The sequence below is a fragment of the Anoplolepis gracilipes genome, chromosome 6 (genome assembly GCF_047496725.1).
Source record: "Anoplolepis gracilipes chromosome 6, ASM4749672v1, whole genome shotgun sequence".
Lineage (NCBI taxonomy): Eukaryota > Metazoa > Arthropoda > Insecta > Hymenoptera > Formicidae > Anoplolepis > Anoplolepis gracilipes.
Genome location: NC_132975.1, coordinates 11,579,731 through 11,604,516, shown reverse-complemented (window position 1 = coordinate 11,604,516; position 24,786 = coordinate 11,579,731). Strand labels below are relative to the sequence as shown.

Below are 24,786 nucleotides of genomic sequence, written 5' to 3'. Positions count from 1 at the left end.
TAAATAAAATATATTTGAATATATATGACTGATATCACTCACAATCGGATATTAACTTATACAATTTTGTGTGTGATCGTTCATTAATAAAATTCGCGGGTAACCAACGTTTAAATGACAATAGCAAGAGCCATCTATCATACGAGTCAAAACTTGCCATTGTAATTGTTTAGTTTAGACTTGGACAATATCTTAAATATTTGCATAGTACTGACAAGTATATTTAATTGTATTTTATTTGAATAATTTATAATTACTTGTATAATAATATGTAAATTTTCTTACGTTAAAACGCTCTGTTTTAAACTCTTCTAAAAATGTTTCGACCATTTTTCGCCAAACCAGGTAAGGTTATGTTAATCATGTGTTTGTTATAATTTAATCAAATTATATACAATTACTATTTCTTATTATACTATGAAATATTAAGATTTGCGAGGTATATCAGATTGAGATAAATAAAGATTATATTCATATTGTCAATTATATCAGAATCAGATAAATATAAATTATATTTATATCAATTATATTATCATTTCATAGTTTTGAAGATTTAACTAATCTATATAGTTTAATAAAAATATATTAGAAAGTATATTTATTTGCTATCTATAAATTGCAAAAAAAAACAATTACTCATTCAACAACTTTATTAGGAGAAAGCATATGGCAGGAGGATAAACCAGATATTGATGCCCACTCGTCAACACAATTTGTTTACAATGCGCATCATTCACTTGCACTTGACATGCAGCGTCAACGACTGCCCATATTTAAAAATAAGGATCACATTATTTACTTATTGGAAAAATATCAGACCTTGGTTTTAGTGGGCGAAACAGGCTGTGGTAAAAGCACACAAGTGCCTCAGGTGAGACTCGAATGTGTAATTTATATCTTTAAGATGACAGAGAGTCTGCAATGCCATATTCACATAAATATTTTGATTTCTACAAATATGAAAATTAATAAGTCTGCAAAATATCTTATTAAAATAATATCAAAAAGAGAAGAGAAATAATGATTCTTTTGTTCAAATTATAAAAATCTGTGGCATCTTCTTCAGAGTTATTTATTTTTTCAAAAGATATACAAGTTACTGAAAAAGAGTTTTATTTATTCATTTACATATTTTTTTTTTTTTTTTTTTTATGTTCCATTCTATATCGTGATATAACTATATACATACATTTATATGACATGATATCATATCTCTGATATTTGATAATTGTATCACATGATAACAAATATTTTTGGATATCACAAGGTGATTTTTTCTTTGTTAAATATTCTGAACATGACTAAAATTTACAAAATTTTGTTGCATATATTGTTGGAGATTATCCAATATCAAAACAATCTATATTTATATACCAAAAATATACAATGTGTGTAATGTCTACCATGTTGGCCTCAAATGCCAAATAATAGTTTTTGTTGCCATCGATTATTCACGCATTGCGTGAAATAAAGATTCTTATCTTCGCGATTTACATGCAGTGCTAAATGTGGCAAGCATCGTTAGTGATAACATTTTCTATTTATATATATACGACCTCTTGACATCTCAAAATGAAATTCAACACCGCGGTATAAATAGAATTTCACATATGGGTGTTCTGTGGATTCTAGGATTTAACTATAATGAGGGCATTTAATGTGGAAAGATAGCCTTCAGAGATTCGAAGAAAGTGCGCGAGAAAAGACGCTCCTTCTGTCATTCTTATCGTATTTGTTTGATCTCTGGGCGGAATTCCTTTCCCTGTGAGAAATACATTTTAACACAACTCCCATCGATGTCCAGTGCGCGCCGAGTTTTCTCGAATTGAATTAGAAATAGCCATGGGTCAATCTCTAATATTGACCTATTACAGAATGGAGTGAAGCCTGTGATCAGTAGAGGTAACGACGGCAACCATCTCTCTTTCTCTCTCTCTCTCTCTTTGTTTCTCCCTCTCCCCTCTCTCTCTCTCTCTCTCCCTCTCTCTGTCTCTCCCTGTCTCTCCTCCTCCGTTAAGCGTGGCACGACCGCGTGGCTCGACGATTATGCGACGATCGACGACCTTTGAAAGAGAGAAAAAAAACAGAAAAGAGTCAGTGGCGGGATACACACGCGTGTCTGACTGCTGTGTTTCTAGTTCTTGTGCCGGAAAGACCAAAAACATTGGCCGACGCGACGCCATAGTCTGATCTATGAAGAGGCTTGATATAAGTTTTTGGTATACTGATAACGGTCGTATTTAAGAATCGCAACGTATTACAAAGTATATCAGTATATCGCGCGACAACGACGTGACAGAGTGAAAACCATTGTGCAATCCTGCGGCAAAAGTGCATCTCCGATCGCGACGTCGAGGAGTGACTTTAATATTTATTGCAAGACAGTGTCAGTGTTTATTAGTGAACGTCACATCATCGAGTCTGTTTTTACGATGCAAGAAACGATTTTCTTCAAGCTATTAACGCTTTATTGCGTCGAGATGGAAATGTGACTCATCGAAAAAATGTCGTGGAATATATCCAGAGACGAGAAGAGGACTTATCACAATAATAATGTTCTGGCAATCGATCCGTGCCGAAGCAATGAGAGAATGTATACTTTGACAAGATTTTCGTGAGACGTGATGCATACATGATGCACAAGCTGAATTCAGAACATAACAACGCTAAATGATAAAGAAGAATAATAATCAACGGTGACAATAGAATATAAATAGTTATTTTAATTAAATCAAGAAATAATGATATGAAATAATTAAAGTTAAAAAACTAGTATGGGCTAATCGATTTGAATGAAAAAGAATATTAAGAAAAATAAAACAACAAGTGATATTAACGACGCAATTTCCGAAGATGTGGCTGCCAATGTTAATCAACAAGACAATCCTGGTGCTTCTGCTGTTATTCTCAGTGTACTTCGTCGGGATGGATCTGCTACTTTATTTCAGAGTGCAGGATTACGATGTTCGTCCGCGCGTAAACGACACGCAGGTTTCGACGTATTCTTCACCAATTTTATGCAATATAAATCCAATTTGTACAGTGACCGTGAAAGCCATGATGTTGGATCATCCTAATCACTATATACTGAGTCCCTTGGCGAGCCTAGTCGATTACCTGCTGGGCATCAGTCGTCTCTGGACGTGGCTGACGCCGAACATTATTAGTGTCTCTCACGTAGTGATTGCTGTAGTCGGCGCCCGATACATCACGCGTAATTCTCTCTCTCATAGACGAATAGGTACCGTCCTGTTTCAAGTTAGAGCTTGGTTAGATGACCTAGACGGCCACGTGGCCAGGACAAGGCTCAATATTGATGGTGAGAGATCGGATTTTGGTTCTATCGGTTACTTTGTCGACGGTGTTTGCGATGGCCTCGGCTGCATCGCTCTCGTAGTTGCAGTATTTCTATTTCTGAAACGCAATTCCAATCGCCGCGCCGGTTACGAACGACTGCCCATTCGAACGTCATCGACGTCCAACAGTGCCGTCTCCTCCGTCCCGTTCTGGAAGTCGCCCTTGTACAACATGCTAATGGTGGGCCTGCACTTTTCCCTGACGAGCGTCGCTTGGAATCGATACATATCCGTATATCAGGATCTTCTCGAGACTGACAGTAGCATTCTTCCGATCAACCGGAAAGATCTCTATGATAGGCAAACGACTGTTTTTAGGAGCCCCTCCTTCTGGACCGTCGCACTTGCCTGGAAGACCTTCAATTTTCATGCGATGATGGATTATATGCTTCTGGCAATATTTATAGATCGCATTTGGGAATACGTTAGACTCGCGTGGTGGCAGTTGCCCTCCGTCCTGTTATTACTTGTTTTTATCAGCGAGTTTCATTATATTAATGCGTATGCTTATGTAGAGGTATCATCGGTGAACGAGAGTCTGCGGTTCTTTTCCTTGTATGCGCTTCCTAGTCCATGACAATTTGCTTCTTGTTATTGTGAATATTCTATACGTCTGTAATAATTAAAATTTACTTGATGAGTTCATTTTTAAACTATGCTTTAAATATTTATTATTTTTTTTAATTATATGCTTATGTGCGTTTATTACGTGAATTTTTTTCATTATATGTATTTTTTTTTTTTTTTTTTTAATATAGGTTTAATATAGGTTGAAACTGGTTTAAGGGATTTTTAAATTAAGGAACTTATGAGACTGGGTGTGCGCGCGCGCACGTGTGTGTATATGTATGTGTTGTGATTTTCGAATTAAATAAATTGCATTGTTAATTCTTCCGCGAGAATGTTGCAGATATCCACGTCTTCGAAAACAAAATTTTAATTATATAAAAATAAATTACACTTTATATAATAATATATCAAATCACGTCGTATTAACAGTAATATCAAATCGAAAAAATTACAACAGTATGAAATTGAAAAAATTTCATAGGACAAAACATAGAAATTTAAGACTAGCAAAATTCAAAAAATATCGTAGCTTATTTTCGTCTTATCTTTTAAAAAAAAAATTGTTCGATTATAAATACTTATTTATAAAGTAAAAAGGTTTTATATAATTGTATGTATTCTTAATATTATAATTTTGTTGGTTTTTAGTAATATAATATATATATATATAATATGAAAAATATAATATATATCATATATAATTTATATAAATATTTAAATGTATATATATTAGTATTATAAAAATATAAATTATAGGTATTTCATATGTATATAGTATATATATATATATGATATATATTATATTGTTATAAGTATATATTCTTGATGCGCGTAATTTTCATGATAATACTGAAATTTTTATATATATAATTATAATGTGCGTAATATAAATAACGCTTTTAAGCGACAGCCAAAGTTCTTGCAGAGTAACAACACTTGAAAGTTTTTTCTTTTTTTCTTACATTTACAAGACAATCGCATTGTATCTATATTTAAATAGATCAGTTATTGATTGCAGTTACGCATTTTTATCTAATCCAGTGCCAAGAGTGTTACCTAACTGCAGCACGAATAAAATGGACGTACGCAAAAACTTGTTACGTGTACAAGAGGGAAAAACTAAGTTTCGCAATACGCCGACAATCAATGTCGATAGTTGCGTTTGAGATATATCTAAGGTTTCCCGCGTCGAATTTTATTGTAACGCTCCGATTCTTGTCTTGTATATTTTTATATAACAAAAATGTACAATAAAATGTTTTTATATGAACAACGTCTGAAATATGCTGTGTATTCATTCTGTGTGTCTCTTCTGTTTAAAAATAAAAATCATATACATATGGCATATTGTAGGTATAGATTTTCTAGAATTATAAATATGTTTTTTCTATAGTATATATATTTTCCTCTTTGTATAATAGCAATTAATTTATTCATGCTTAGGCACATAATAATTTATGTGGATATCATATTTTCGTCAAACACAACTTTTATTTTTTTATATATAAAGTTTTAAAACGAAATCGTAGTATGTATAAATTATATTATTATTCCTCCAGTACCTTCTTGAAGCAGGATGGTGTGCAGACGGAAAAAAGATTGGCATCACGGAACCCAGAAGAGTAGCAGCCACATCTCTAGCGAATCGCGTGGCCGACGAACGCAATTGTATTCTAGGGACCACCGTGGGTTACTGCATACGCTTTGATGATTATACCGATGAAACAACCAAGATTAAGGTGCAATATTATGAAACGAATATAATACAAATATGATTTTTACACTAAAGGATAGTTTTAATTCATTGCGAAAGAACATAGTTCTTTCTCTCATATACTTGCATTTCATATATAATTTGTATTATAATAAATTAGAATATTAATGTTTATTGTACAGTTAATATTATGTATATTATTATGAAAATGTTGTAAGACGTAAATTACCTTTCTACAGTACATGACAGAGGGTATTCTTCTAAGAGAATTAATGAGCGACCCGTTATTGACAAGCTACTCGGTCATTATCTTAGATGAAGTGCACGAGAGAACGCTCTTGACTGATATTATAATGGGATTGCTGAAAAAAATAATCAGAGTAAATTCATTGAGATATTTATCGAGAGACGTAAGTTTTTTCGCGCAAAACTTGATAAATACAAATTTATTGTTGTAGAAACGGAAAAGTCTAAGAGTTATCGTCTCATCGGCGACGGTTGACGCAGAGGAACTTCGAGACTTCTTTAATGTAAATACGACCAAAGACTCGAGTAAAGATAGCGCTATTATAATAAGCATCGAGGGGCGGTTATATCCAGTAGATATTTTCTTTCTGAAAGGTATACATAGAACGTCATTCGCGACTAATTCATCGTTATGACTCTTCTATTATTTAATTAAGGCTGTATCGTGTTTCAGAGCCAGTAGCAAATTACGTTAACGGCGTAGTAGACACCGTTCTAAAAATACACGAAACAGAGGAATCGGGCGACATCCTGGCGTTTCTCACGGGACTCGATGAAGTCGATCAAGCTGTTTCTCTCTTGTCGGAACACGCAAAACTCATAAAAGATGGCAAACGTAAAAAAACGTTTTTAAAATCTCTATAAAGCAAACCTATTATCTTTTTTAGCAACAATTAAAATTATTCTCTATGCTATTTTAACATTTCTCATTATTTATTGTAAAGGCGACAAGATAACGATCCAAAAACTTTTATGGTTACTCGACGCCTTGTTAAAGAAAAAAGAAAATTTTTATATCTTAACGATCTTTTATAAAATTAACAGTCTACTTTCTGTTTTCTGTCTTCTCTCTGAAACGAATAATATTTTATTTTTCAGAGAAACTTCTTCCATTACCGATGTACGGATCGCTTCCAAACGCGGAACAGCTGAAAGTGTTCTGGAGGGCCGCTAAGGACACTCGCAAAGTTATTATAGCGACTAACATTGCGGAAACGTCTATCACCATTCCAAATATCGTTTATGGTATATATTAGCTATACATTTTTTTTCTTTTAAATAGTAACTCGGCGCTCCTGACTCGATGGAATAACGTAATCGTAACTTTGTGCAGTAATCGATTGCGGTTTTGTCAAGATGCCCTGGTTCGAAGCGGAAACACAAACGAACAATCTTGTTATCGTACCAGTCTCGAAAGCTTCCACCGATCAACGAGCCGGTCGCGCAGGTCGCATTCGTACAGGAAAAGCATTTAGGTGAAGCAAGCAAACAAGCTAATATTTGCATGCGTTTTGTACGTTTTAAATAATTAAGATTATATATATATATATATTATAGAATAGATAGTCGTTTTATCGTTATTAAACTTGTGATTATAGAGGCTGTAATAAAAAATATTTTACAATTTAATAATAGATTATATACGGAAGAGGCTTACACTGAATTGTTCGCGGCTACTCCACCAGAAATGCAACGATCAGATTTAGCGCCGGCGGTTCTGCAACTAAAAGCACTAGGCATCGACAACGTGTTGCGATTTAATTTTCCATCTGCACCGCCAAGCAAGAATCTAGTCACAGGATTAGAATTGCTTTATGCATTAGGTGCAATCGATAATAACGGCGATTTGACGACACCATTAGGCTTAACGATGGCGGAGATGCCTTTGGAGCCGGTGCTGGCGAAATCCTTAATTGCCTCTGGTAAAAACAATTATATTAACAATTATATTCTATTATTTATTTTTCAATTAATTTATATTTCAATTATATTCAGTTTCTAGAGTAGTGCGTAAAAATACAATGTAGATAATACAGAAATATTATAAATGTGTAAAATCAAGTCAAATCAAAATTTCTCAAGCTCTAAAATACGGAGCTATACCATGAAATTATAAATAAGGTAATACATTTTAGTAATAAATTTTCGTTTATTGGGGTAGGTGAGATGGGATGTTCTGTCGAGATTACAACGATATTAGCCATGCTGCAAGTTCAGAATATTTTTATACAACCTGGTGGAGGACAAGCGGCTTTGAAAGCGAGAATAGCGCATCGCAAGTTTGAAGTGGAAGAGGGAGATCTCCTTACTTTGCTGAATGTCTATACAGGTTTTGAACAAAATAAAACGTCCGCCTGGTGCCAGAAACATTTTCTCAATCACAAAGCTTTGCGGAGAGCTACAGAAATTCGCACACAAATGCACAAGATGTTGAAACGTTTGGCCATTTCACTGACTTCCTGCAATGGTAGAATTTAAATTTAATTAGAAATGTAATTTCTATTAAATTCTGGTCGAAAATATAACTATTGTCAATCTTTTAGGGAATGTTGAACAAATTCTCAAGTGTCTGACAGCTGGTCTCTTTCCTAAAGCAGCATATTTACACTATGCAGGTGTGTACAGAACGGTTCGAGGTAACAAGGATTTATATATTCATCCAAATAGCTGCTTATATACTCTGCAACAACCACAATGGTAAGTACAAGAGAAATTCTTTGCTTGAATCTGTTAGAATCTTTTGGTTTATTCAATCTTATCTTATTTTAGGTTATTGTTTTGTGAAATTTTGCAAACGAATAAAACTTATATGAAGGATCTGACAGTTATTCAGCCAGAAATGTTATTGGAAGCAGCACCACATTTTTATGAAAGTACATCTATCGAATCTGTTTAGAATCTGTTCAGGAAAGCTAATAAGCAGATGTACATAAGCAAACATATTTAATATGACATGTAAAAAATTATATTCTATTTATAATGAATGTAAAAATATCAAATGTGATATATATATTAAAATATATTAGTATTAGTTTTTCAGTATTTTTCAAAATGCACAGTTGCATTTTAGCATAAAGTTTACTGTATTATATACTTTTTATTTATAATAAATAATTTTATATCTTATATGTTAAATTCTGTATTATGTGTATTGAATATAAAGTAAAAAATATAGATTTTATGACTATCATAAATGAGTCTAAAAATAATTAGAAAATTTCTGTATCAGTAATCAGTAGTATCACAATACTGATAGCGGACCCTGTTGACTGTTGATTGTCCAATTATAGTTGCATGAAGCTGCCAGTAGTCGCGCTGCTGTTAAATTTCCTTTGTAGCCAATGGTTGTTGTTTCACTTTGCTTTTCTTAAATAGAGGTTAAGTCTTACTGGAAGCTGTAAGCATTTACAAGTGTTTACAAGTTGGATTGCATTTGAAACCATTTTATCATATTTTATACTATATACTCGTTGAGCAGCTATGGCGTATGTATTTTTTAATGTATATACAAATTTTATAATGTATTTTCTACAATTTTTATAATATCAATGTAGAAAGATTGAATGTATCCAGAGACATGTACATTAATTTTGATGAAACCATATGTTTTGTTAGTTTGACATTTTTTATTGAACACAGAATGCGATGTAACGTGCTGATGCAAAATATTATATGTTCCAGGTCGAACAAAGTTACTTTCAGAATAACTCTCACGTCTGATCCCAAGCTACCATACAAAGTGTAAGTGGCTGTTTAGGATAAATTGCATCTTGATTATTTACAATAGAATGCAAGCTGTCGACTCTGAAGTTTTTAAAACTATCGACGTGTTTTTCGCGTTGCTGCAAAGTCCGATTGTTAGTGATCAAATAACCGTGGAAAACATGATACAGGCTTTTAATTGTGCCTATTTCATCGAAGTTGCAATTAAAAAAGTACAAGCTGAAAACATAAAATTGACATTTGAAGAATATTTGCGTTGCAAATCAGAACGAAAATTATTTCCACAAAGTCGAAATATCACATGCTCTGATTTGGAGAAAGCTTGTGATAAATTATTAGAACATTACCTGAAGGATAGTTATATTCCCACTGAGATAGTAGATGAATATTTAAAATTATACAGTCAACATTTTGGTTGTGACAGATTAAATGCTTTCCTAAATCAAGTCATAAGTAAATCCTTTGCCACAAATATGGTTATAGAGTCTTTAGAAGAATTAGGGGTACCATTATCTAACATGGAGGATGAGGCATTAATTATGACATGGCAAATGGCAATAGCTAATAAAGATCAAAGTGAATTAGAAAAATGTATAAATAAGATGTTAAATGATGGTCATGTTTCAAGACTGATACATTTAACAATAGAATCGCATGATGATACAATTAGAAAATTAATTATACAAATTTTTAGTTCAAAACTAATTCACTATGATCCTGAAATATGCATAGCTTTTATAAATACTGACAAGAAATTACTTTTAAAATTACTTCAAAAAGATAATAGCTTTTGTATAGATTTTATTGATGCAATATTTTACTTTGGTCGAAATATGTACTTGGTAGATGAAAAATGGTGCTCAGATTTTAAATTTCAATATAAACATCTCTGCAAGATAATGAAAATTTTATTAAGCGGTCCTCGTGTAATTTGCGAACTGGTATACAATAGAATGTCTGCCGTTAAAACTCAACCAGACAATGATATATGGAATAATATTGAAATAGATATTTTGAGTTGACTTTATAAATTTTATATATATGACTTGTAATAACAAATCATTTTTGTATAACAAAATTTGTAACAAAAAGAAATAAATAAATTGCTTCTATTGCAAGTAAATCTGTCTTTTTAACAGAATAAAACATTACCACATTTTTAAATTATGAAATATTAAAAACATTACATGAGAGGAATATATTTACTTTTATATATCTCTTTATTTTTATATATTTCTTTTTGCATTATGTATAATTTTATAGTATTTTGGAAATAAAAAATGCATGTATTAATTGCAGACTTAGTGTACCAGAAGGTACCCCATTTAGTGCTGTAGTACAATTTGCTGCTGAGGAATTTAAAGTGCCATCAGCTACATCAGCCATAATTACTGACGATGGTATAGGAATCAATCCTCAACAAACTGCAGGTAATAACATTTTTTTCTAATATATTATGATATCTCTATTTTAAATATATAATGATCAATTGTATATATGCTTTCAGGAAATGTATTTCTTAAACATGGCATGGAACTTAGATTGATTCCCAGAGATCGCGTTGGATATAGTAAATAATTCATATAATATTGTATATTTATTTTTATTATATCTTTGCATATAGTTATTTTATTGTAAACAATAAAAGAAAACAATATAAGTTAATATTGGCTGAATGTTATAAAATGTATATATCACAAGATTATATAAAAGGTTAAATTTATTTACAATAATAACATTCCATATATTGTTTTCTGAACTAATTGATGCAAAAATGTTTGTTTCCTAAAAATCTATGATTGTAATAAAAAATTTTTATTAAATAAAAACTTTTATTTTATACTTACAGTTTTCTTTAAGATATAATGAAAGTAGAGGACACTGGAAATGGATATTAAAATTAAATGATTAGAATTTTTTGATAAAAAGATTTTATAGCTGAAATACATGAATGGTATAAGATTGATATAAAGGTATATTATTATATGATATAAAATTATTTAGACAGCGATCATTTACAGAGCAGAAGATCAAGTTGCAAAAAACTTTCGAAGTGTCTCGTATATTCCTATTAGATCTTCATCTCGTAAATTTTATGCTGTAAAAGATTGTGCTTAATTATTCAGACTCTGGTCACATAAACAGATTTAAAAACTGCAAAATGGTTAAAAATCTGAATTATAATTGTGCGGAATATTTAATATACGCGCGTGAATAGTCGAATAAAAAAAGATGCATTATAATTTTAATACTGTTACATCTATTTTTTTTATTCATTCATATAAAGATCAGAAGTATGAACGATATAAATAGAATAAATTTTAATAAAGTTTTATCTTATTTTTCATTTTTGACACAGGTTTAGAAAATTTGTTAATACTTTCGAATGCTTTTGAAACATCTTACAGGCCTAAAATATGCAAGATACAAAAAATACCATTGGTAATGGATTTTTGGCACTATATTTATCATCAAGTATATTCATGTGCCAATGTGTGTACCATATGATAAAGTTTCGTCGCAATAAATAATTTTTTTATAATGAAAAACAATATTGGGATTTATAAATTGCTAATTATAAAACTTGTTTTTTAATTATCGATTAAAGGGACGTAATATTATAACTTTTTGTATGATTAATCTACAATACATATCAAAAAGACAAAACATTCTGATCTAAATATTATTTGTGTGAAAAGCGATCGGTTATTAATCTATGATATTCTATTTAATAAGAAAAGTATAAAGACCAATCATTTTTTCCAAATTAATATCGTTCGAATCTTGCAGAGTGCTCAACGTAGTACATCAATCGAGACGTAATACACTTCGCAATACGATTAAGTTAATGGTTTATGACTTAATATTTATTACGCGTCGCATCCGTTATCTTGTATAATATTCTTTTTTTATATGTGCGTATAAGGATATGAAATATCGTAAAAAACCTCTGTTTCACAATTCTGCGACGACAGTGTCTCGCTTGCTCTATTATCACATATATGTATGTATATACGATGATAGATAATATTACATATACATTGAGACCATTATTGATACTTGTCTGCCGAAATAAAGATAAATCTGGCACTGTGTATGGTGCAGCATTATATGTTAAATAAGGAATGTTGACTTCATCGAGAGGAATAATTACATTTAAAGATTTAATATTGATATAATACTGCTTTTTTTTCCTTCTATTAGTGACAGATTTTGGATATTATGTCTGTCGCTTCGCAAATGGCACATGCTTTGAATTTTTCTCTCATTTACACAAAAAATCCTTCATTCTAATACACATTTGATTTCTAGCGAATAATTAAATACTTGTCAATAATTGTCTCTGATACAGTTGATACTCGTTCACACTTGGTACTGGAAAGCGTAATGAATATACTAGCATATTTGCTCTAAGAAGAATTACTCATCCACTAAACTTCCAAACTGATATTCATTAAATGGATAGAAGCTATTGTCAAATTGTATTATATAAGTTTTTCTCAATTCTCTTAACATATAAGCATTCTCTATATCTATATATATGTATATAATCTCTATAGTGATAATAATAATACTATTATTTGTAGCTAGAAATGTATTAGAAATCAGCAGTTGAAGAAAAATCATTTGAGACTAGAGTTATAATCACACATTTGGTTTTATAAGAACAGTATTTTCATATCAATGCTGTACTATATATCAAATACTGCATTGATTACAAAGATTATAAATCACTTGTGTCGTACACTTTGTTTCGTTTTTTAATTTTTTTTTAATTTTTATTTTTTTTACTTTAAATTAACGTTTATAACAAGGCCTGAATTCTTATTTTTCTATACGTTGAAAAATGCGTTTACAAAAATCTTAAGCTAGGTTTACGAAAAAATGAGTATTAAATATTTGTTGTAAATTGATATAAAACACTGTACTTATCTCTTACCTCTTCAAAAAGAAAATCGTTGGAAGTATATTTCTCAGATACAATTTTCACATTTCTTCTTCTTTATAAACAGTAATACTGTGATATTCTTGCGCCATTTTCGATATATAATTTTAATTTTATGGCTTCCCAACAACCATGCTCAGATTTATGTTTTATCAGTTTGCATTTATTCATAGGTTCTCAATTTTCACTCATCCTAAAATAACAAATCCTAATATTAGTCATCATCATTAATTAATTGTTTTCACAAATAAATTTTATATACAATTTCTTTCAATATTTCAAAACTTGACGTTTCCTGCTACTATTTTTATTAAAATACAACATATAACTTTATCTCTGAAAAAAGTCATTTTCATAAGACAATAGCAAATATATTAAATAAAAATCGTTTAGCAACATACACTGTATCAATATACAAAACATAGTAATTATTAAAAAATAATGGAGAGAATTAAGCTATTAATAATAGCTATTAATAATTAAATATTGATAATAATAAATAAGCTATTGATAATTAAATAGCTACTTAAGAAACCAAAATATAAAATAACAAATAAGATATCTACCCATTCATGTTCTTCAACACCTTCCATGTGGTCTTGTTCCAATGAATATTGGATAACATCTCCCACAAAATGACTCATAGTTTTCTGCATCTGGTACATATACAAAATAATATCACATAGAATAAAAATAAAAATGTCTTACATAATAAGAATGATGAAGAAAGTTTTTCAAAATTATTTTAAATTATTTTTTTTTTAATAATCTAACATCTATTTTATTATTTAATAATAAGATTAAAAAATGATTAATTTATGACAAATTTGTCACATACTTTATAATACTATATATCAATAAAGAGCTACACAATTTCAAACGTGCATTGTAATTTTTCATTTCTAAATGAAATTTGATTTAATGATATGTATTTTTATAAATAATTATTAGAACAATATTTACTTATATTAAAGCATATGTAAAATGTATAAATTTTATTGCCCTCTTACCTCTTCTTGTTTCGCTTTAATGTTCGGATTCCATCCTAGTCTATTGAAGGGTTGTGCAGAGAAAGGGGTCGAGGATGGTTTGTTTGCGACTTGAGGGAGAGTAACTGCACTTTGTGACTGATTCTCAGTTACTACAAATAAAAACTCGCGTGTATTAGATAATCGGGATATTATCTCTTATTTTCACAATACAATATATATCTTTTACAATACTTACAATTATCCATACCAGGTGGTTTAAGACTTATTCTAGATGGCTGTTTATTGCAACCGTTAAACCATTCTGCCGCAGATAAAGTCGGCTTCCAGATAACTTTAGTTGGAGGAAAGAGATCATCTTGGAATAACTCACTCTAATTAAAAAAGCGAATAATATAACAGCTTACTTTTATATCAAAATACACATTTATTTTTTTTAGTTATGTATATACCTTTATGCGCGGCACGGTAAAACTCAAAGGCTCTATTGTATTATTTGTTAGCCTCAAAGCAGAGGCGAACTCTACAATGGCCACGTCACATTTATTTTTTGGAAGGAATGATAAACCCTGATGCAAACTACTGCACCTGTGATGGCTTAACGGGCAGCAATATGGAGGTTCCTCGGTTACTTCAAATGCATATATTGTAGAATCACCCTAAAAATAATATATCAATATTAGTAGAGTAAATGTTTCTCACACATGTGATTAAAACATGCTTGATTGCAGAAAAAATCTCTTACACGTCCGGTTAAGAAAAGCGTAGAACTATCCTCGTCGTAATATGGCATCAATATGGCAGGTGAAACATCCAATCCAACAGTATTTAAAGGAGTATTTAAATTATCCACTTTAAATACATAAATTTGTCTTTCAGAAACTCTGAAATATATAGAATACACTTATTTCTTTTTCTGTATCTTTTTTTCTCTTTTTTATCATAAAACAAACATTTGTATTATACTTACTTGTCAAATCCCATTACAACGAGATATCTGCCTTCGAGTGCCCATATAACTCTCGCACCTCTCGTACCAACTGGACCTTTCCCTTCTTTCACAACAACGTCGCTAGATCGAGGTTTGTAGATTCGTAATTTGCCATCTTTGCATGTACTAGCAAGGTACTGACCGCACGGTGACCATGCCAAGCTAAATATCTGATCCGTATGACCGATCAATATAATCTTCGCAATCGCCGTTTCGGTAGACGATAAGAGCGACAGGTCCCAAATTTTAACAGTCATATCATACGAAGCAGACGCGAGAACGTTTGACGCCAATGGATGGAATTTGATCAAATAAATCTTATCAGCGTGAGCTTCTATAACATGCTTCGGTTCATTTGTAGGTTCTGCCAAACCAGACTCTGGTATTTCCCATAATCGAATTATTCCATCATCACAAGCTAGAGCGCAAGCAAATCAAGTCTATATGTCTTAATCTTTTTTCAAATTTAGTACGCATAATACTTTTTTTATAATAATTTTCAAAACTTTACCAACTGCCAATCGCTGATTATCGAATGGATCCCATTGAAAATCCATTACAGTCGCGCCATGAACCAATGCTGGCATAACTCCATCCGGTAGTCTCCCAGTTTTCTTCAATTCCAACACTGCTATCTTTCCACCCGGGCCACTCAAAGGTACAGCTACTCGATCGGGATTAGCTACAAATTTATAAAATAAAAATTTTATATTTCGTTTATCATCCAAATCTCTTTTAGAATATAGAGAGACTCTATACTTGGAGGAAAACAATTTTACCATGAAAGCCATCACATTCGCCGGATATTTGACGACTAATATTACGTATATTTTCGATATGTGTAGATTTGTGGCCTGGTGTACCCTTCAAGTGCCGAAATTTGGATACTTTTCCTGCATAATGATCAAGAAATAAGGAATGTATAAAAAAAAGTTTCGCAAAATGTATCACGGTTCTCACCAAAAACTGTCGATGTTCTCTTGGAAGCTAGTGTCACAACCGGCTCCACCTTTTCCAATTTAGGATCCATACTCTGCTGCCGCAACATAGGAATGCTCTTTTTCGTTTCGTCTTCCTTAATCATCTCGCTTTTTGTCTTAAAGGAATCCCTTCGTCTCAACATAGTCGGCGAACCCATCGCCTTCTCCGCCAAATTCCCATCAGTGACCGATACGGATCGACTTTCGTAAAGACGCCGTCTTTCAGCGATCGAATTCCTGTTTGTACCACGTTCAAAGTTTCCAACATCTTCATTCTCGGGTGACTCGTCTTTTACTTTCGTTTCGAACACTTTGCGTCTTTCCGCGGTGCACGGTGTCTTCGGCTTGTAACCAGAGTCACTCGAATTAGCGTCTTCCTCGATGGAGCTAGAATCGCTCTTGCCATTTTCCGTATCCTTTGCGCGTTCGTTAGGTGTAAAAGTCGGCGATTTATCTGCTTCCGTGTTATGCTCTACAACGTTGTTAACTTCGTTCTGATAACCGTTGGTATTATTATCATTATTCGGTGCGACAGGTACAGAGAAGACTTTGTCGAACGAAAATTCCTGGCTGCTAGATTTTGCTTGGAACGGTTTGGGACCAAGTCGAGGCTAAAAAATAAATAGAAGAAAAAAGAAGGTAATTTATATTATTCGTCTTTGCATTTGTTAAGAATTGTTCTTGTAAGTAAATGATTGTTAGTAATGTTATGATAATAATGACGAAAGTGTAATATGGGAGTAACTGGCCGCACGCAAAAATATAACAGAAATCAGATATCCCTCTTATTATATATATAACGTGTTCTTTTCTAAGAATATAACCTTATATCCGCCGATCGCGTTAGGATTCACTGATGTAACTACTGATCCGGGATTGGGCGATGTACGTGGACGTGCTACTGGTTTTGGTTCCTCCTCGGAGATACTGTTAGTTCTTGATGCTCTCGGCAAAGGTTTTGGTGGAACCGCTTGACCGCCCCCATTTTGTATCTTAATCTTCTCTTCTTCCGCCTCGGATGACTTCTTTGTGTCTTCGATCTTCTCAGCATCATTCTCTATATTACTATCATTTTCGTTCATGTTGCTTTGCACTTTTGAAAATCCTTTCGGCGTGGTAATGACCAAAGGTTTCGTTTGTCGATTCGTTTGTTCTACTTTAATTTCACGCTGATTATCTTTGAGTGCTGCTAAGTTCCCTTTGTGTACCTGGAGGTACGGTAAATTCCTTAATGATCGCAAATCGTATGCAAATCTAACTACACTGTCCGATTTTGCACTTTTGAGATACGTCTCTGCATTTGATATAATAATTTTACGACATCAACAATTTAGCAACATTCACATACTTTTACACACACTTATACATACATAACTCATACTTTTTGTACAGACAGAAATATACAGAAGACATATATAAGCTTTTAAATAACTAAAACTTAAAATCTCTTGAAATCTTTTAAAATTTGTTGAAAATAACAAAAAAGTCTACTTTCTGACTATGTATAGAAACAATACAAATGTTTTTACACATTTCGTACTATTACTTACGCTGTAGAATAAGCTACAACATCAATTGCCACTTATATTACACGTGCCAGGAATAATACTTTGAATGGTGCTAATGTATAAATTATAAAACATATATTGGATATCTGAAACGTGAAAAAAATATATATATGGAATACATAAGAAAAAAAATTAAATAGCGCAAAATAAAATAGTAGCATAAATCAATAATTAAATAATTTCATAAATATAATATCCTACAAAGAAAGGAGATTAAATATGAGATCATATTAAAAATATTACATTATATTTTCTATTAAACTTATATTGATAATATATAGGTAATTTTTCTTAGCAGCCATATTAAAATTTATAGCACTCCATATAATCATAAAAACACATACATTACAAACATTTATGACAGAAAACTAGCTGGTGTAAGTTAGCAAGCAATTAAAAAAAATTATGTTGTGTAATACTTTTACTCTGATCTGTTCTATAAAATATATCATCAAATATTGATTTTTGTTTACATATTCCAAAACTTTAGAATAACAAAATCCATTTGAGAGTATATTATATAAACATTGTGACTGTCTTCCCTTTGAATGCTCACGCACTGAAAGCATCATTTTATTTTTTATTTTTGAACGTATAATAAGCAACAAGGAGAGACTGTTTTCAACGCGTGAGCATTTAATGGGAAACGCAGCTTGTATGTGTGAAGTAAAAATATACACTGACATATATCACAACCTAATGCTTATTTTTAACGTCCAGTTTATTGTGAAACAAGTGGAATAATAATGCAAAAAAAGTAAATTCTGATGATGAGAAAACCATGCACAATGATAAATGATTTAAATTTGAAGTAATCATACAATCAATATTTACAGATATACTTAATCAAATATTTTTTAATGATTACAACTATCTCAAATGTGTAAGATATTAAGATTGACATTAGAACACATTCACAACAGCTATTAAAATGTTTACTTACGGTAATTGGTTCTTCTCCTTTGTTTCTTTTAGCAGGGTCCAGTGAAATCTTTGGTACAGATGCATTATGACCTTTAATCCATGCTGCTGCATTATTTTGAGCAACGCATCCAGCCGTGTCTGGATAAATGTCTGCATGAAAGTCTCTATATGTCTGAAATTAAATTATAAATTAAATTATAAATCGTTAAATTATAAAATCTGAAATTTAATTATAAATTAAATTAAATTAAATTATAAATTATAAATCATTTAGATATATATCATGCTTGGCACATAACTCATATAGACAATATTTAGTACACTTACTTTTCGTGGAACTTGATACATGATTGGAATCACCATATTAGAAGTGAGTTGTAATAGTCTATTAACTTCAGCCTGCATTACATTCAATGCTCGTTTAGGAACCAGACAAACTCCTTTAGTTTGCTCGCCACTATGACGGATTCCTTCTACTAGATAAGGATCTTTATCTGTAACTTCCATGTACATAATAGTAGTGTCTCCTTTTCCAGCGAGAAAGAGCATATTTGTGTCAGGATCGAAAAGCGGCATCAGGATACTACAATATATAACATTACGTATATAAACAATTATTGATTTTTGTTAACTTAAAATAAATCTACGAATTAAAAGAAAGTTACCCAGTGCTACAATCTAATTCCAATGTTTTGACTGGCTCATTCAAGTGTCTCAAGTCCCTAATGAAAACTTGACGCAATCTTGCTGCATCAAATCCGGTGGTAAGTATTCTGTCACTATTTAGCCAAACTATTCTGGAATCTTTGATACTTTGATGACTCGAGCATGAGCTTACGATACATGCAGATGCGCGTGGATCTATGATCCTTAATTGCTTATCTTTGCAAGATGTTGCCAAAATGATACCATCTTGCTTCCAACTTACAGACTGAATTACTTCTGTGTGATCACTATTAGCTGTAAATATCATAAAATAAATTTAAATAATTAATTTAATAAAATGACGCGAATGCCAATAAAGTTTCAAAATATTTACAGAATAGCTCTTGTTGAGAAAGAACATCCCAAAGTGAGAGATTAGTAAATGAGGCAGTGGTTAAAAGATGTTCAGCAGAAGGGTGCCAACATACTGCTTCCACTCTTCGTTGACGATGCGAGAATGTGCATTCCGGATTACATAAGGATTCTCCTAAACCGCTTTCCGGGATATGCCATAATTTTACCTAATTTTACAAACAGAATTAATATAATCTGTAGAAATATGCAAATTCTAAATATTTAAAAAATTTGTAATATTTCTTATTAACAATGTTTTGCAGAAAATATAAAATATTTACAAGACAATCCTGAGAACCAGTTGCAAGCAAGCCATCGTGAAATGGAGAAAATCCCATATCTGTCACAGTATCCGCATGTGCATGAAGTAATGGCATAGTTTTGCTCTTTCTACCACAGTCTTCCAGTTGCAATACTGCTAAACTGGATCCTTTGAAAAGAAAGAAACAATTATTGGATTTGAACAATGTATAACTTAGATCAATTAAATTTAACAAAAAAAAGAAATATATATATATATATATTGTAGATAAATGCAAATATGTACCATTATGATCAACATTGAATGCCATAAACGCTGCAGACGCTGTTATGTTATTTCCATAGGTTTGATATGATCCCACAGAAATATCTCTAATACAAGCCTCTGGCTTGGGAACAATCGGTGTGGCATTTTTGTACTTTGATGCTTTGAAACGCCAAGCCATCTTGTGGATCTTACTAACTTAATTCAAATATCCACACTCTGCTTAAATCATGTAATCTAAAAAAAACAAAAAAAATATATATTATATCTTGTTAAAATTTCAATAGATATTAATAAATTTTTAAACAAGTTAGACATATGTATAATTAAGTATAATTTGTATTCTCTGGCAACATTCTTAAGATATATATTTTTATTAAATCAGAGATAAAGCACACGCACGATAATATATATATATATATATATATATATATATATATATATATATATATATAGAGGAAAGAATATATATATATATATATATATATATAGAGGAAAGAATATATATATATATATATATAGGAAATATCGGGACTTTTTTCAGAAAGGCGTATACAGACAAAACACAGCTTTGACAATACAAAGGCAAGAACTTTTACCGAAAACTTTTATAGAGAAAAACTCTCGAAATCGTAGATTTCGCGTAAAGGAATATGATCACTCGAATACAGATGCGAATAATTCGCTGGGCGTTGCTCTCGGCGCGAATAATGGCAGGGAGAAATCGACACTGTCAAGCACAGCGCTTCTCGAGATCACGTCAACAACAGCGTCGAACGAATGAACAACGCTGACGCGACACTCGTTCGGCACCGCTGAGCAAACCGCTGTGCATGACTAATAATTTGGGGGTGAGAGAACCACCCTACCCTTCGTTCGATGTGGGGCTGTTGTAGATCGCCGCTTCGGCGTTGCCGTTGTAACGACGCTGTCAGCAGAGCGACGCGACGAAAGCGGGATACTCACAATCCGCAAATCGAGGCGCATTCACGCACGACGTCAATTTTATTTATTCGCGTTTTCTCTGCAAAATTTCACAGAAATATGTAGCGACGATAAACGCGAGAAGACAGCGAGCCGCAGGCGTCGATCAGCGTCGCTCTACCAAGCTCTACGGTTGACAGCCGGAAACAGGAAAATTCCCCCTCCACCCTTCCCCCTTCGAGACACCGGCGACCTTTACCCCTCCCACGCGATGATATTTCAAGTCAGATATCATAAATATCGGTGATTATATCTTAAATGTCGGCTTATATTTACATTGTTATTGTTCTCAACGTAGAAAAATTAGCGATATAAAGTTCAAATAATGTTTACTATTTATTCGACATATGTAAAATGTCTATATACATTTATATTATATTTCGATATCGATATTTTATGAATAAAATCACTGAATGTAAAATATATATATGGGATAAAAGAAAAATAATATGTGTAAGAAAATTATCAATTTACCAATTCTATAACAATGTGGTTTTTTATACGTAATAAAAATGATATTATTCCTTAAGAAGAGCTAGCTGCAACAGAGGCATCACTTTTAGTGAGGATAAATCTGCTAACACAGCCTGAAAGAAACCATATTGATGTTAAAAATATAAAGCTATATATATCCATATATTAATAAAATCATTTCTACCTCTACATTTTGTTGAGTATTAACTTGCAGTAAATTTTCTTTTCGAAAGCTTAATATTGTCACTGCTAATAGGGGAATAATTTCTAAAGAATCATAACTCAGAATTAAATCCCAAAGATATAGTAGTTGTTCAGGTGGTAAATGACCACTAAAACCTCTCATTAACCATTTGAAAACTATTCTTACACTGAAATTGTGTACATATTAAATTAATAAATTATGCAAATAAAAATATAGAAGAAAAAAGACAAAAATAAACTTACGGTTGAATATGTAAGTTTTTGAAATGGATCCACAACTGTGGTTCATGGCATTGCAGTAATCGTTCAAAAAGTAAACAGAGAGCAACTATACCTTGTTCATGACTTGACACAGTGTGTAAACGAAACCAATATCTCAAGTAGAATGCACGAAAGGTATAATACATGGCACAGGGATTGTCATATAAATAACAAAATGGTGTAGCTGACATAAAAATGATTTCATAATTAATAAAAAGATTGATATAATAATTAATTAAATTTAAAAGTTTCCTGCAATTCCTTACCATACATTGTGAATCCATGAAATGGGATAACACCACTTGGTGGAAAGACTAAGGTATTTTCTAACGTTGCTGGTTTGCCTTGCAAAACCGCATGGATCACTTGACCACCAGCACTTCTGTCAGTTGTGACTGGTGCAAGTATTTCAGAATCTCTTGAAAAGCACAACATTGTCTTATACAAGACATCTTCAAATACAAAATATTGATCGTCGTTTCTCGCTGTTAATTGTACATCCTACAGTGATAACAGCATATGATTTCTTTGTTTTACTTAAGAAGAAAATGTAATTTAAGTAAAAATATAAGTCACCATTATTATCAACTTGTCTACGACAATATCATATTGCAAAACCATATTTTTCAATTCTTCATAATACTCTATGTCCTAAAAGAAAAAGAATTATCTACATCTCATCATGAGACATAAATGATCTCTAGTACATTAGTCATACATTATCTTTGATAACAGATCCAAGAACGAGCGACCAGAGACGACCGCGCAATGCTCGAGGAGATCCTCTTTTAAGAAATTCTTGAGCAATTGGAGCATGATTTGAATTCAATACTTTTTCCCCAATATGCGTTCGCTCGGCTTCTAAATTTGGAAAATTTTCTGTACCTGGCATATCAGGATTGACACCAAGTAATGGCATTCCCTGTGCTAATTCTGAATACATATGTCTCTATATGAAGATAACAATATTCGATATACACAATTACATAAATTATATAAATTACAAAAGTAACTGAGAATAAAATTCATACCAATTGTGCAAGTGTTTTTACGCTAATTTGTATATGACTAAAATCCCAATTTAGTTCGTCTCTAAAATGTTTTTATAAAAAACTTGATATGACAAATATATTTTTATTTTCTAAGAAATATAAATAAGTTAATTTTTATATAGATAAATCTAGATATAATTACACACAGTTGCTTTTTAAAAGAAGGATCACGTATTGAGAATAGTACATCCAGAAAATCCTTTGGCGCATACAATGGTCGATATTGTGATAAATCTAAAAATAATATTTCCTCTATGAAACATATTAATTTATATTTTAAATAATTTCAGGAAAAGGATTTATATTTTGTTTACAAATTTAAAATATAAAATTTACCAATGTCATAAGTACTCAATTCATTCCATTTCTCTGCTAATTCTTCTCTATCAGCAGTGAGCCTTATACGAGCCAGTGGAATATTTAGTTCACTGCAAGTCGAGTTTAATGATTTTTGAATACGTCGTTCCCATTGAATTTGAGTCTTTTTTAAATAACTTAGATCAGCCATTTGTATATGCGAAACTGATCGAGAATGCAGTGAACCCTATAAAGAAATTTCTATTTAGTGATAAATCCTCTATGTAAATTGAAGCGTCAACTATGTACCCGTGATCGTGCCCAGTGAAACACAGTGTTTCTGATCTCCGTTTCCAAGCCATTATTTTTCAACGCTGCGACTAACGAGTTCTTGAAATCATCTTTATCTACGACGGGCGAGGCGACGATTCTCTGCGAATAAGATAATTCCAAAATTATTTTCAATATTCAACGATCAGTTAATAACTAATATTCAACCAATTTCACCTGTATCTCGTTATAAAGGGCCTTATAATTCGACATATTCTGCATATCATCGGTAAGTTTTTGCGCTGTTTTGTCGAGCGATGCATTTTTCGCGATTTCCTCGTCCATTCTCGCAAAATAATTGCGTACTCCACAAAACCTTCTCTCGCAAGAGCAAATCGAAAATGTGCGCCATTTTTAAATAAGCGTTTCCAAGTAACATCCGCCATCTGCAGTATTGGACTAACTCTAGTTTGGGCCCTCGATCCATTTGATCTCTGCAAAAGAGACAAATAAAAATATATTAATTTTACAAATATCTCTCTAACATTATACATATATCTATCAAGTAATAATGTGAATTAGCATTTGTATCATTGCATTAGCTTGACAATTAATTATTCGTATTTTATTTGATAATAGTCTACGGTAATTTCTGCGAAAGCAGATATAAACGCATCTCATACGTACATGTTTTTTCTAAAATTTTATCAGTAATCATGTATGGATAGCTCGAGACACGATGCTTTAATCATCCCACGTTGCTCTTGATTTGTATGATGGGGCGATTGTTAAATATCTATCCGTCCTCATGACAGCGTACACGGTGTTTTGATGAATGTCAGACGTGGAGAAAGCAAAGTTCTGTACCTAA

The 24,786-nt window shown here is 31.9% G+C and overlaps 6 protein-coding genes across 8 annotated transcripts; 4 read left to right on the top strand and 2 right to left on the bottom strand.

Annotated features, from left to right (window-relative positions):
- The first annotated feature begins 138 nt into the window (after positions 1-138).
- LOC140667148 (probable ATP-dependent RNA helicase DHX35) lies at positions 139-8,679 on the top strand. The gene is made up of 12 exons (XM_072894873.1): positions 139-345; positions 657-871; positions 5,486-5,665; positions 5,880-6,020; positions 6,099-6,261; positions 6,341-6,502; positions 6,766-6,912; positions 7,001-7,142; positions 7,303-7,589; positions 7,829-8,134; positions 8,211-8,364; positions 8,437-8,679. Exons 1-12 carry the CDS (start codon positions 318-320, stop codon positions 8,561-8,563), a joined length of 2,052 nt encoding a protein of 683 aa, XP_072750974.1. The 5' UTR covers positions 139-317; the 3' UTR covers positions 8,564-8,679.
- On the top strand, positions 1,299-5,208 carry LOC140667151 (ceramide phosphoethanolamine synthase-like). The gene has a single exon (XM_072894876.1). It carries the CDS (start codon positions 2,854-2,856, stop codon positions 3,931-3,933), a length of 1,080 nt encoding a protein of 359 aa, XP_072750977.1. The 5' UTR covers positions 1,299-2,853; the 3' UTR covers positions 3,934-5,208.
- A 315-nt stretch (positions 8,680-8,994) lies between the features above and the next one.
- On the top strand, positions 8,995-11,178 carry LOC140667154 (ubiquitin-fold modifier 1). Its single transcript, XM_072894878.1, has 4 exons — positions 8,995-9,152; positions 9,349-9,408; positions 10,690-10,820; positions 10,898-11,178. The coding sequence occupies exons 1-4, from the start codon at positions 9,148-9,150 to the stop codon at positions 10,966-10,968; spliced, it is 267 nt and encodes an 88-aa protein (XP_072750979.1). The 5' UTR covers positions 8,995-9,147; the 3' UTR covers positions 10,969-11,178.
- LOC140667152 (uncharacterized) lies at positions 9,415-10,594 on the top strand. Its single transcript, XM_072894877.1, has one exon. It carries the CDS (start codon positions 9,456-9,458, stop codon positions 10,410-10,412), a length of 957 nt encoding a protein of 318 aa, XP_072750978.1. The 5' UTR covers positions 9,415-9,455; the 3' UTR covers positions 10,413-10,594.
- A 114-nt stretch (positions 11,179-11,292) lies between the features above and the next one.
- Pod1 (coronin) lies at positions 11,293-21,510 on the bottom strand. Of its 3 annotated transcripts, none has more exons than XM_072894865.1 (18): positions 21,243-21,510; positions 20,395-20,610; positions 20,129-20,277; positions 19,828-20,014; positions 19,454-19,748; positions 19,116-19,371; positions 18,808-18,960; positions 17,121-17,504; positions 16,277-16,907; positions 16,096-16,209; positions 15,828-15,998; positions 15,296-15,734; positions 15,071-15,209; positions 14,778-14,984; positions 14,564-14,699; positions 14,347-14,477; positions 13,903-13,992; positions 11,293-13,529 (listed from the first exon to the last, which is right to left on the bottom strand). In XM_072894865.1, exons 2-18 carry the CDS (start codon positions 20,552-20,554, stop codon positions 13,521-13,523), a joined length of 3,651 nt encoding a protein of 1,216 aa, XP_072750966.1. In that variant the 5' UTR covers positions 20,555-20,610; positions 21,243-21,510; the 3' UTR covers positions 11,293-13,520. The 3 variants fall into 3 exon arrangements, with proteins under 3 accessions (XP_072750966.1, XP_072750967.1, XP_072750968.1); XM_072894866.1 differs by lacking the exon at positions 21,243-21,510 and adding an exon at positions 20,973-21,220; XM_072894867.1 differs by lacking the exon at positions 17,121-17,504 and having other exon boundaries at positions 11,295-13,529; positions 21,243-21,509.
- A 185-nt stretch (positions 21,511-21,695) lies between these two features.
- On the bottom strand, positions 21,696-24,721 carry LOC140667149 (TBC1 domain family member 19). Its single transcript, XM_072894874.1, has 12 exons — positions 24,603-24,721; positions 24,153-24,409; positions 23,955-24,077; positions 23,685-23,892; positions 23,495-23,582; positions 23,328-23,388; positions 23,015-23,245; positions 22,873-22,947; positions 22,563-22,797; positions 22,279-22,480; positions 22,016-22,202; positions 21,696-21,944 (listed from the first exon to the last, which is right to left on the bottom strand). The coding sequence occupies exons 2-12, from the start codon at positions 24,258-24,260 to the stop codon at positions 21,876-21,878; spliced, it is 1,587 nt and encodes a 528-aa protein (XP_072750975.1). The 5' UTR covers positions 24,261-24,409; positions 24,603-24,721; the 3' UTR covers positions 21,696-21,875.
- Positions 24,722-24,786: the final 65 nt, after the last annotated feature.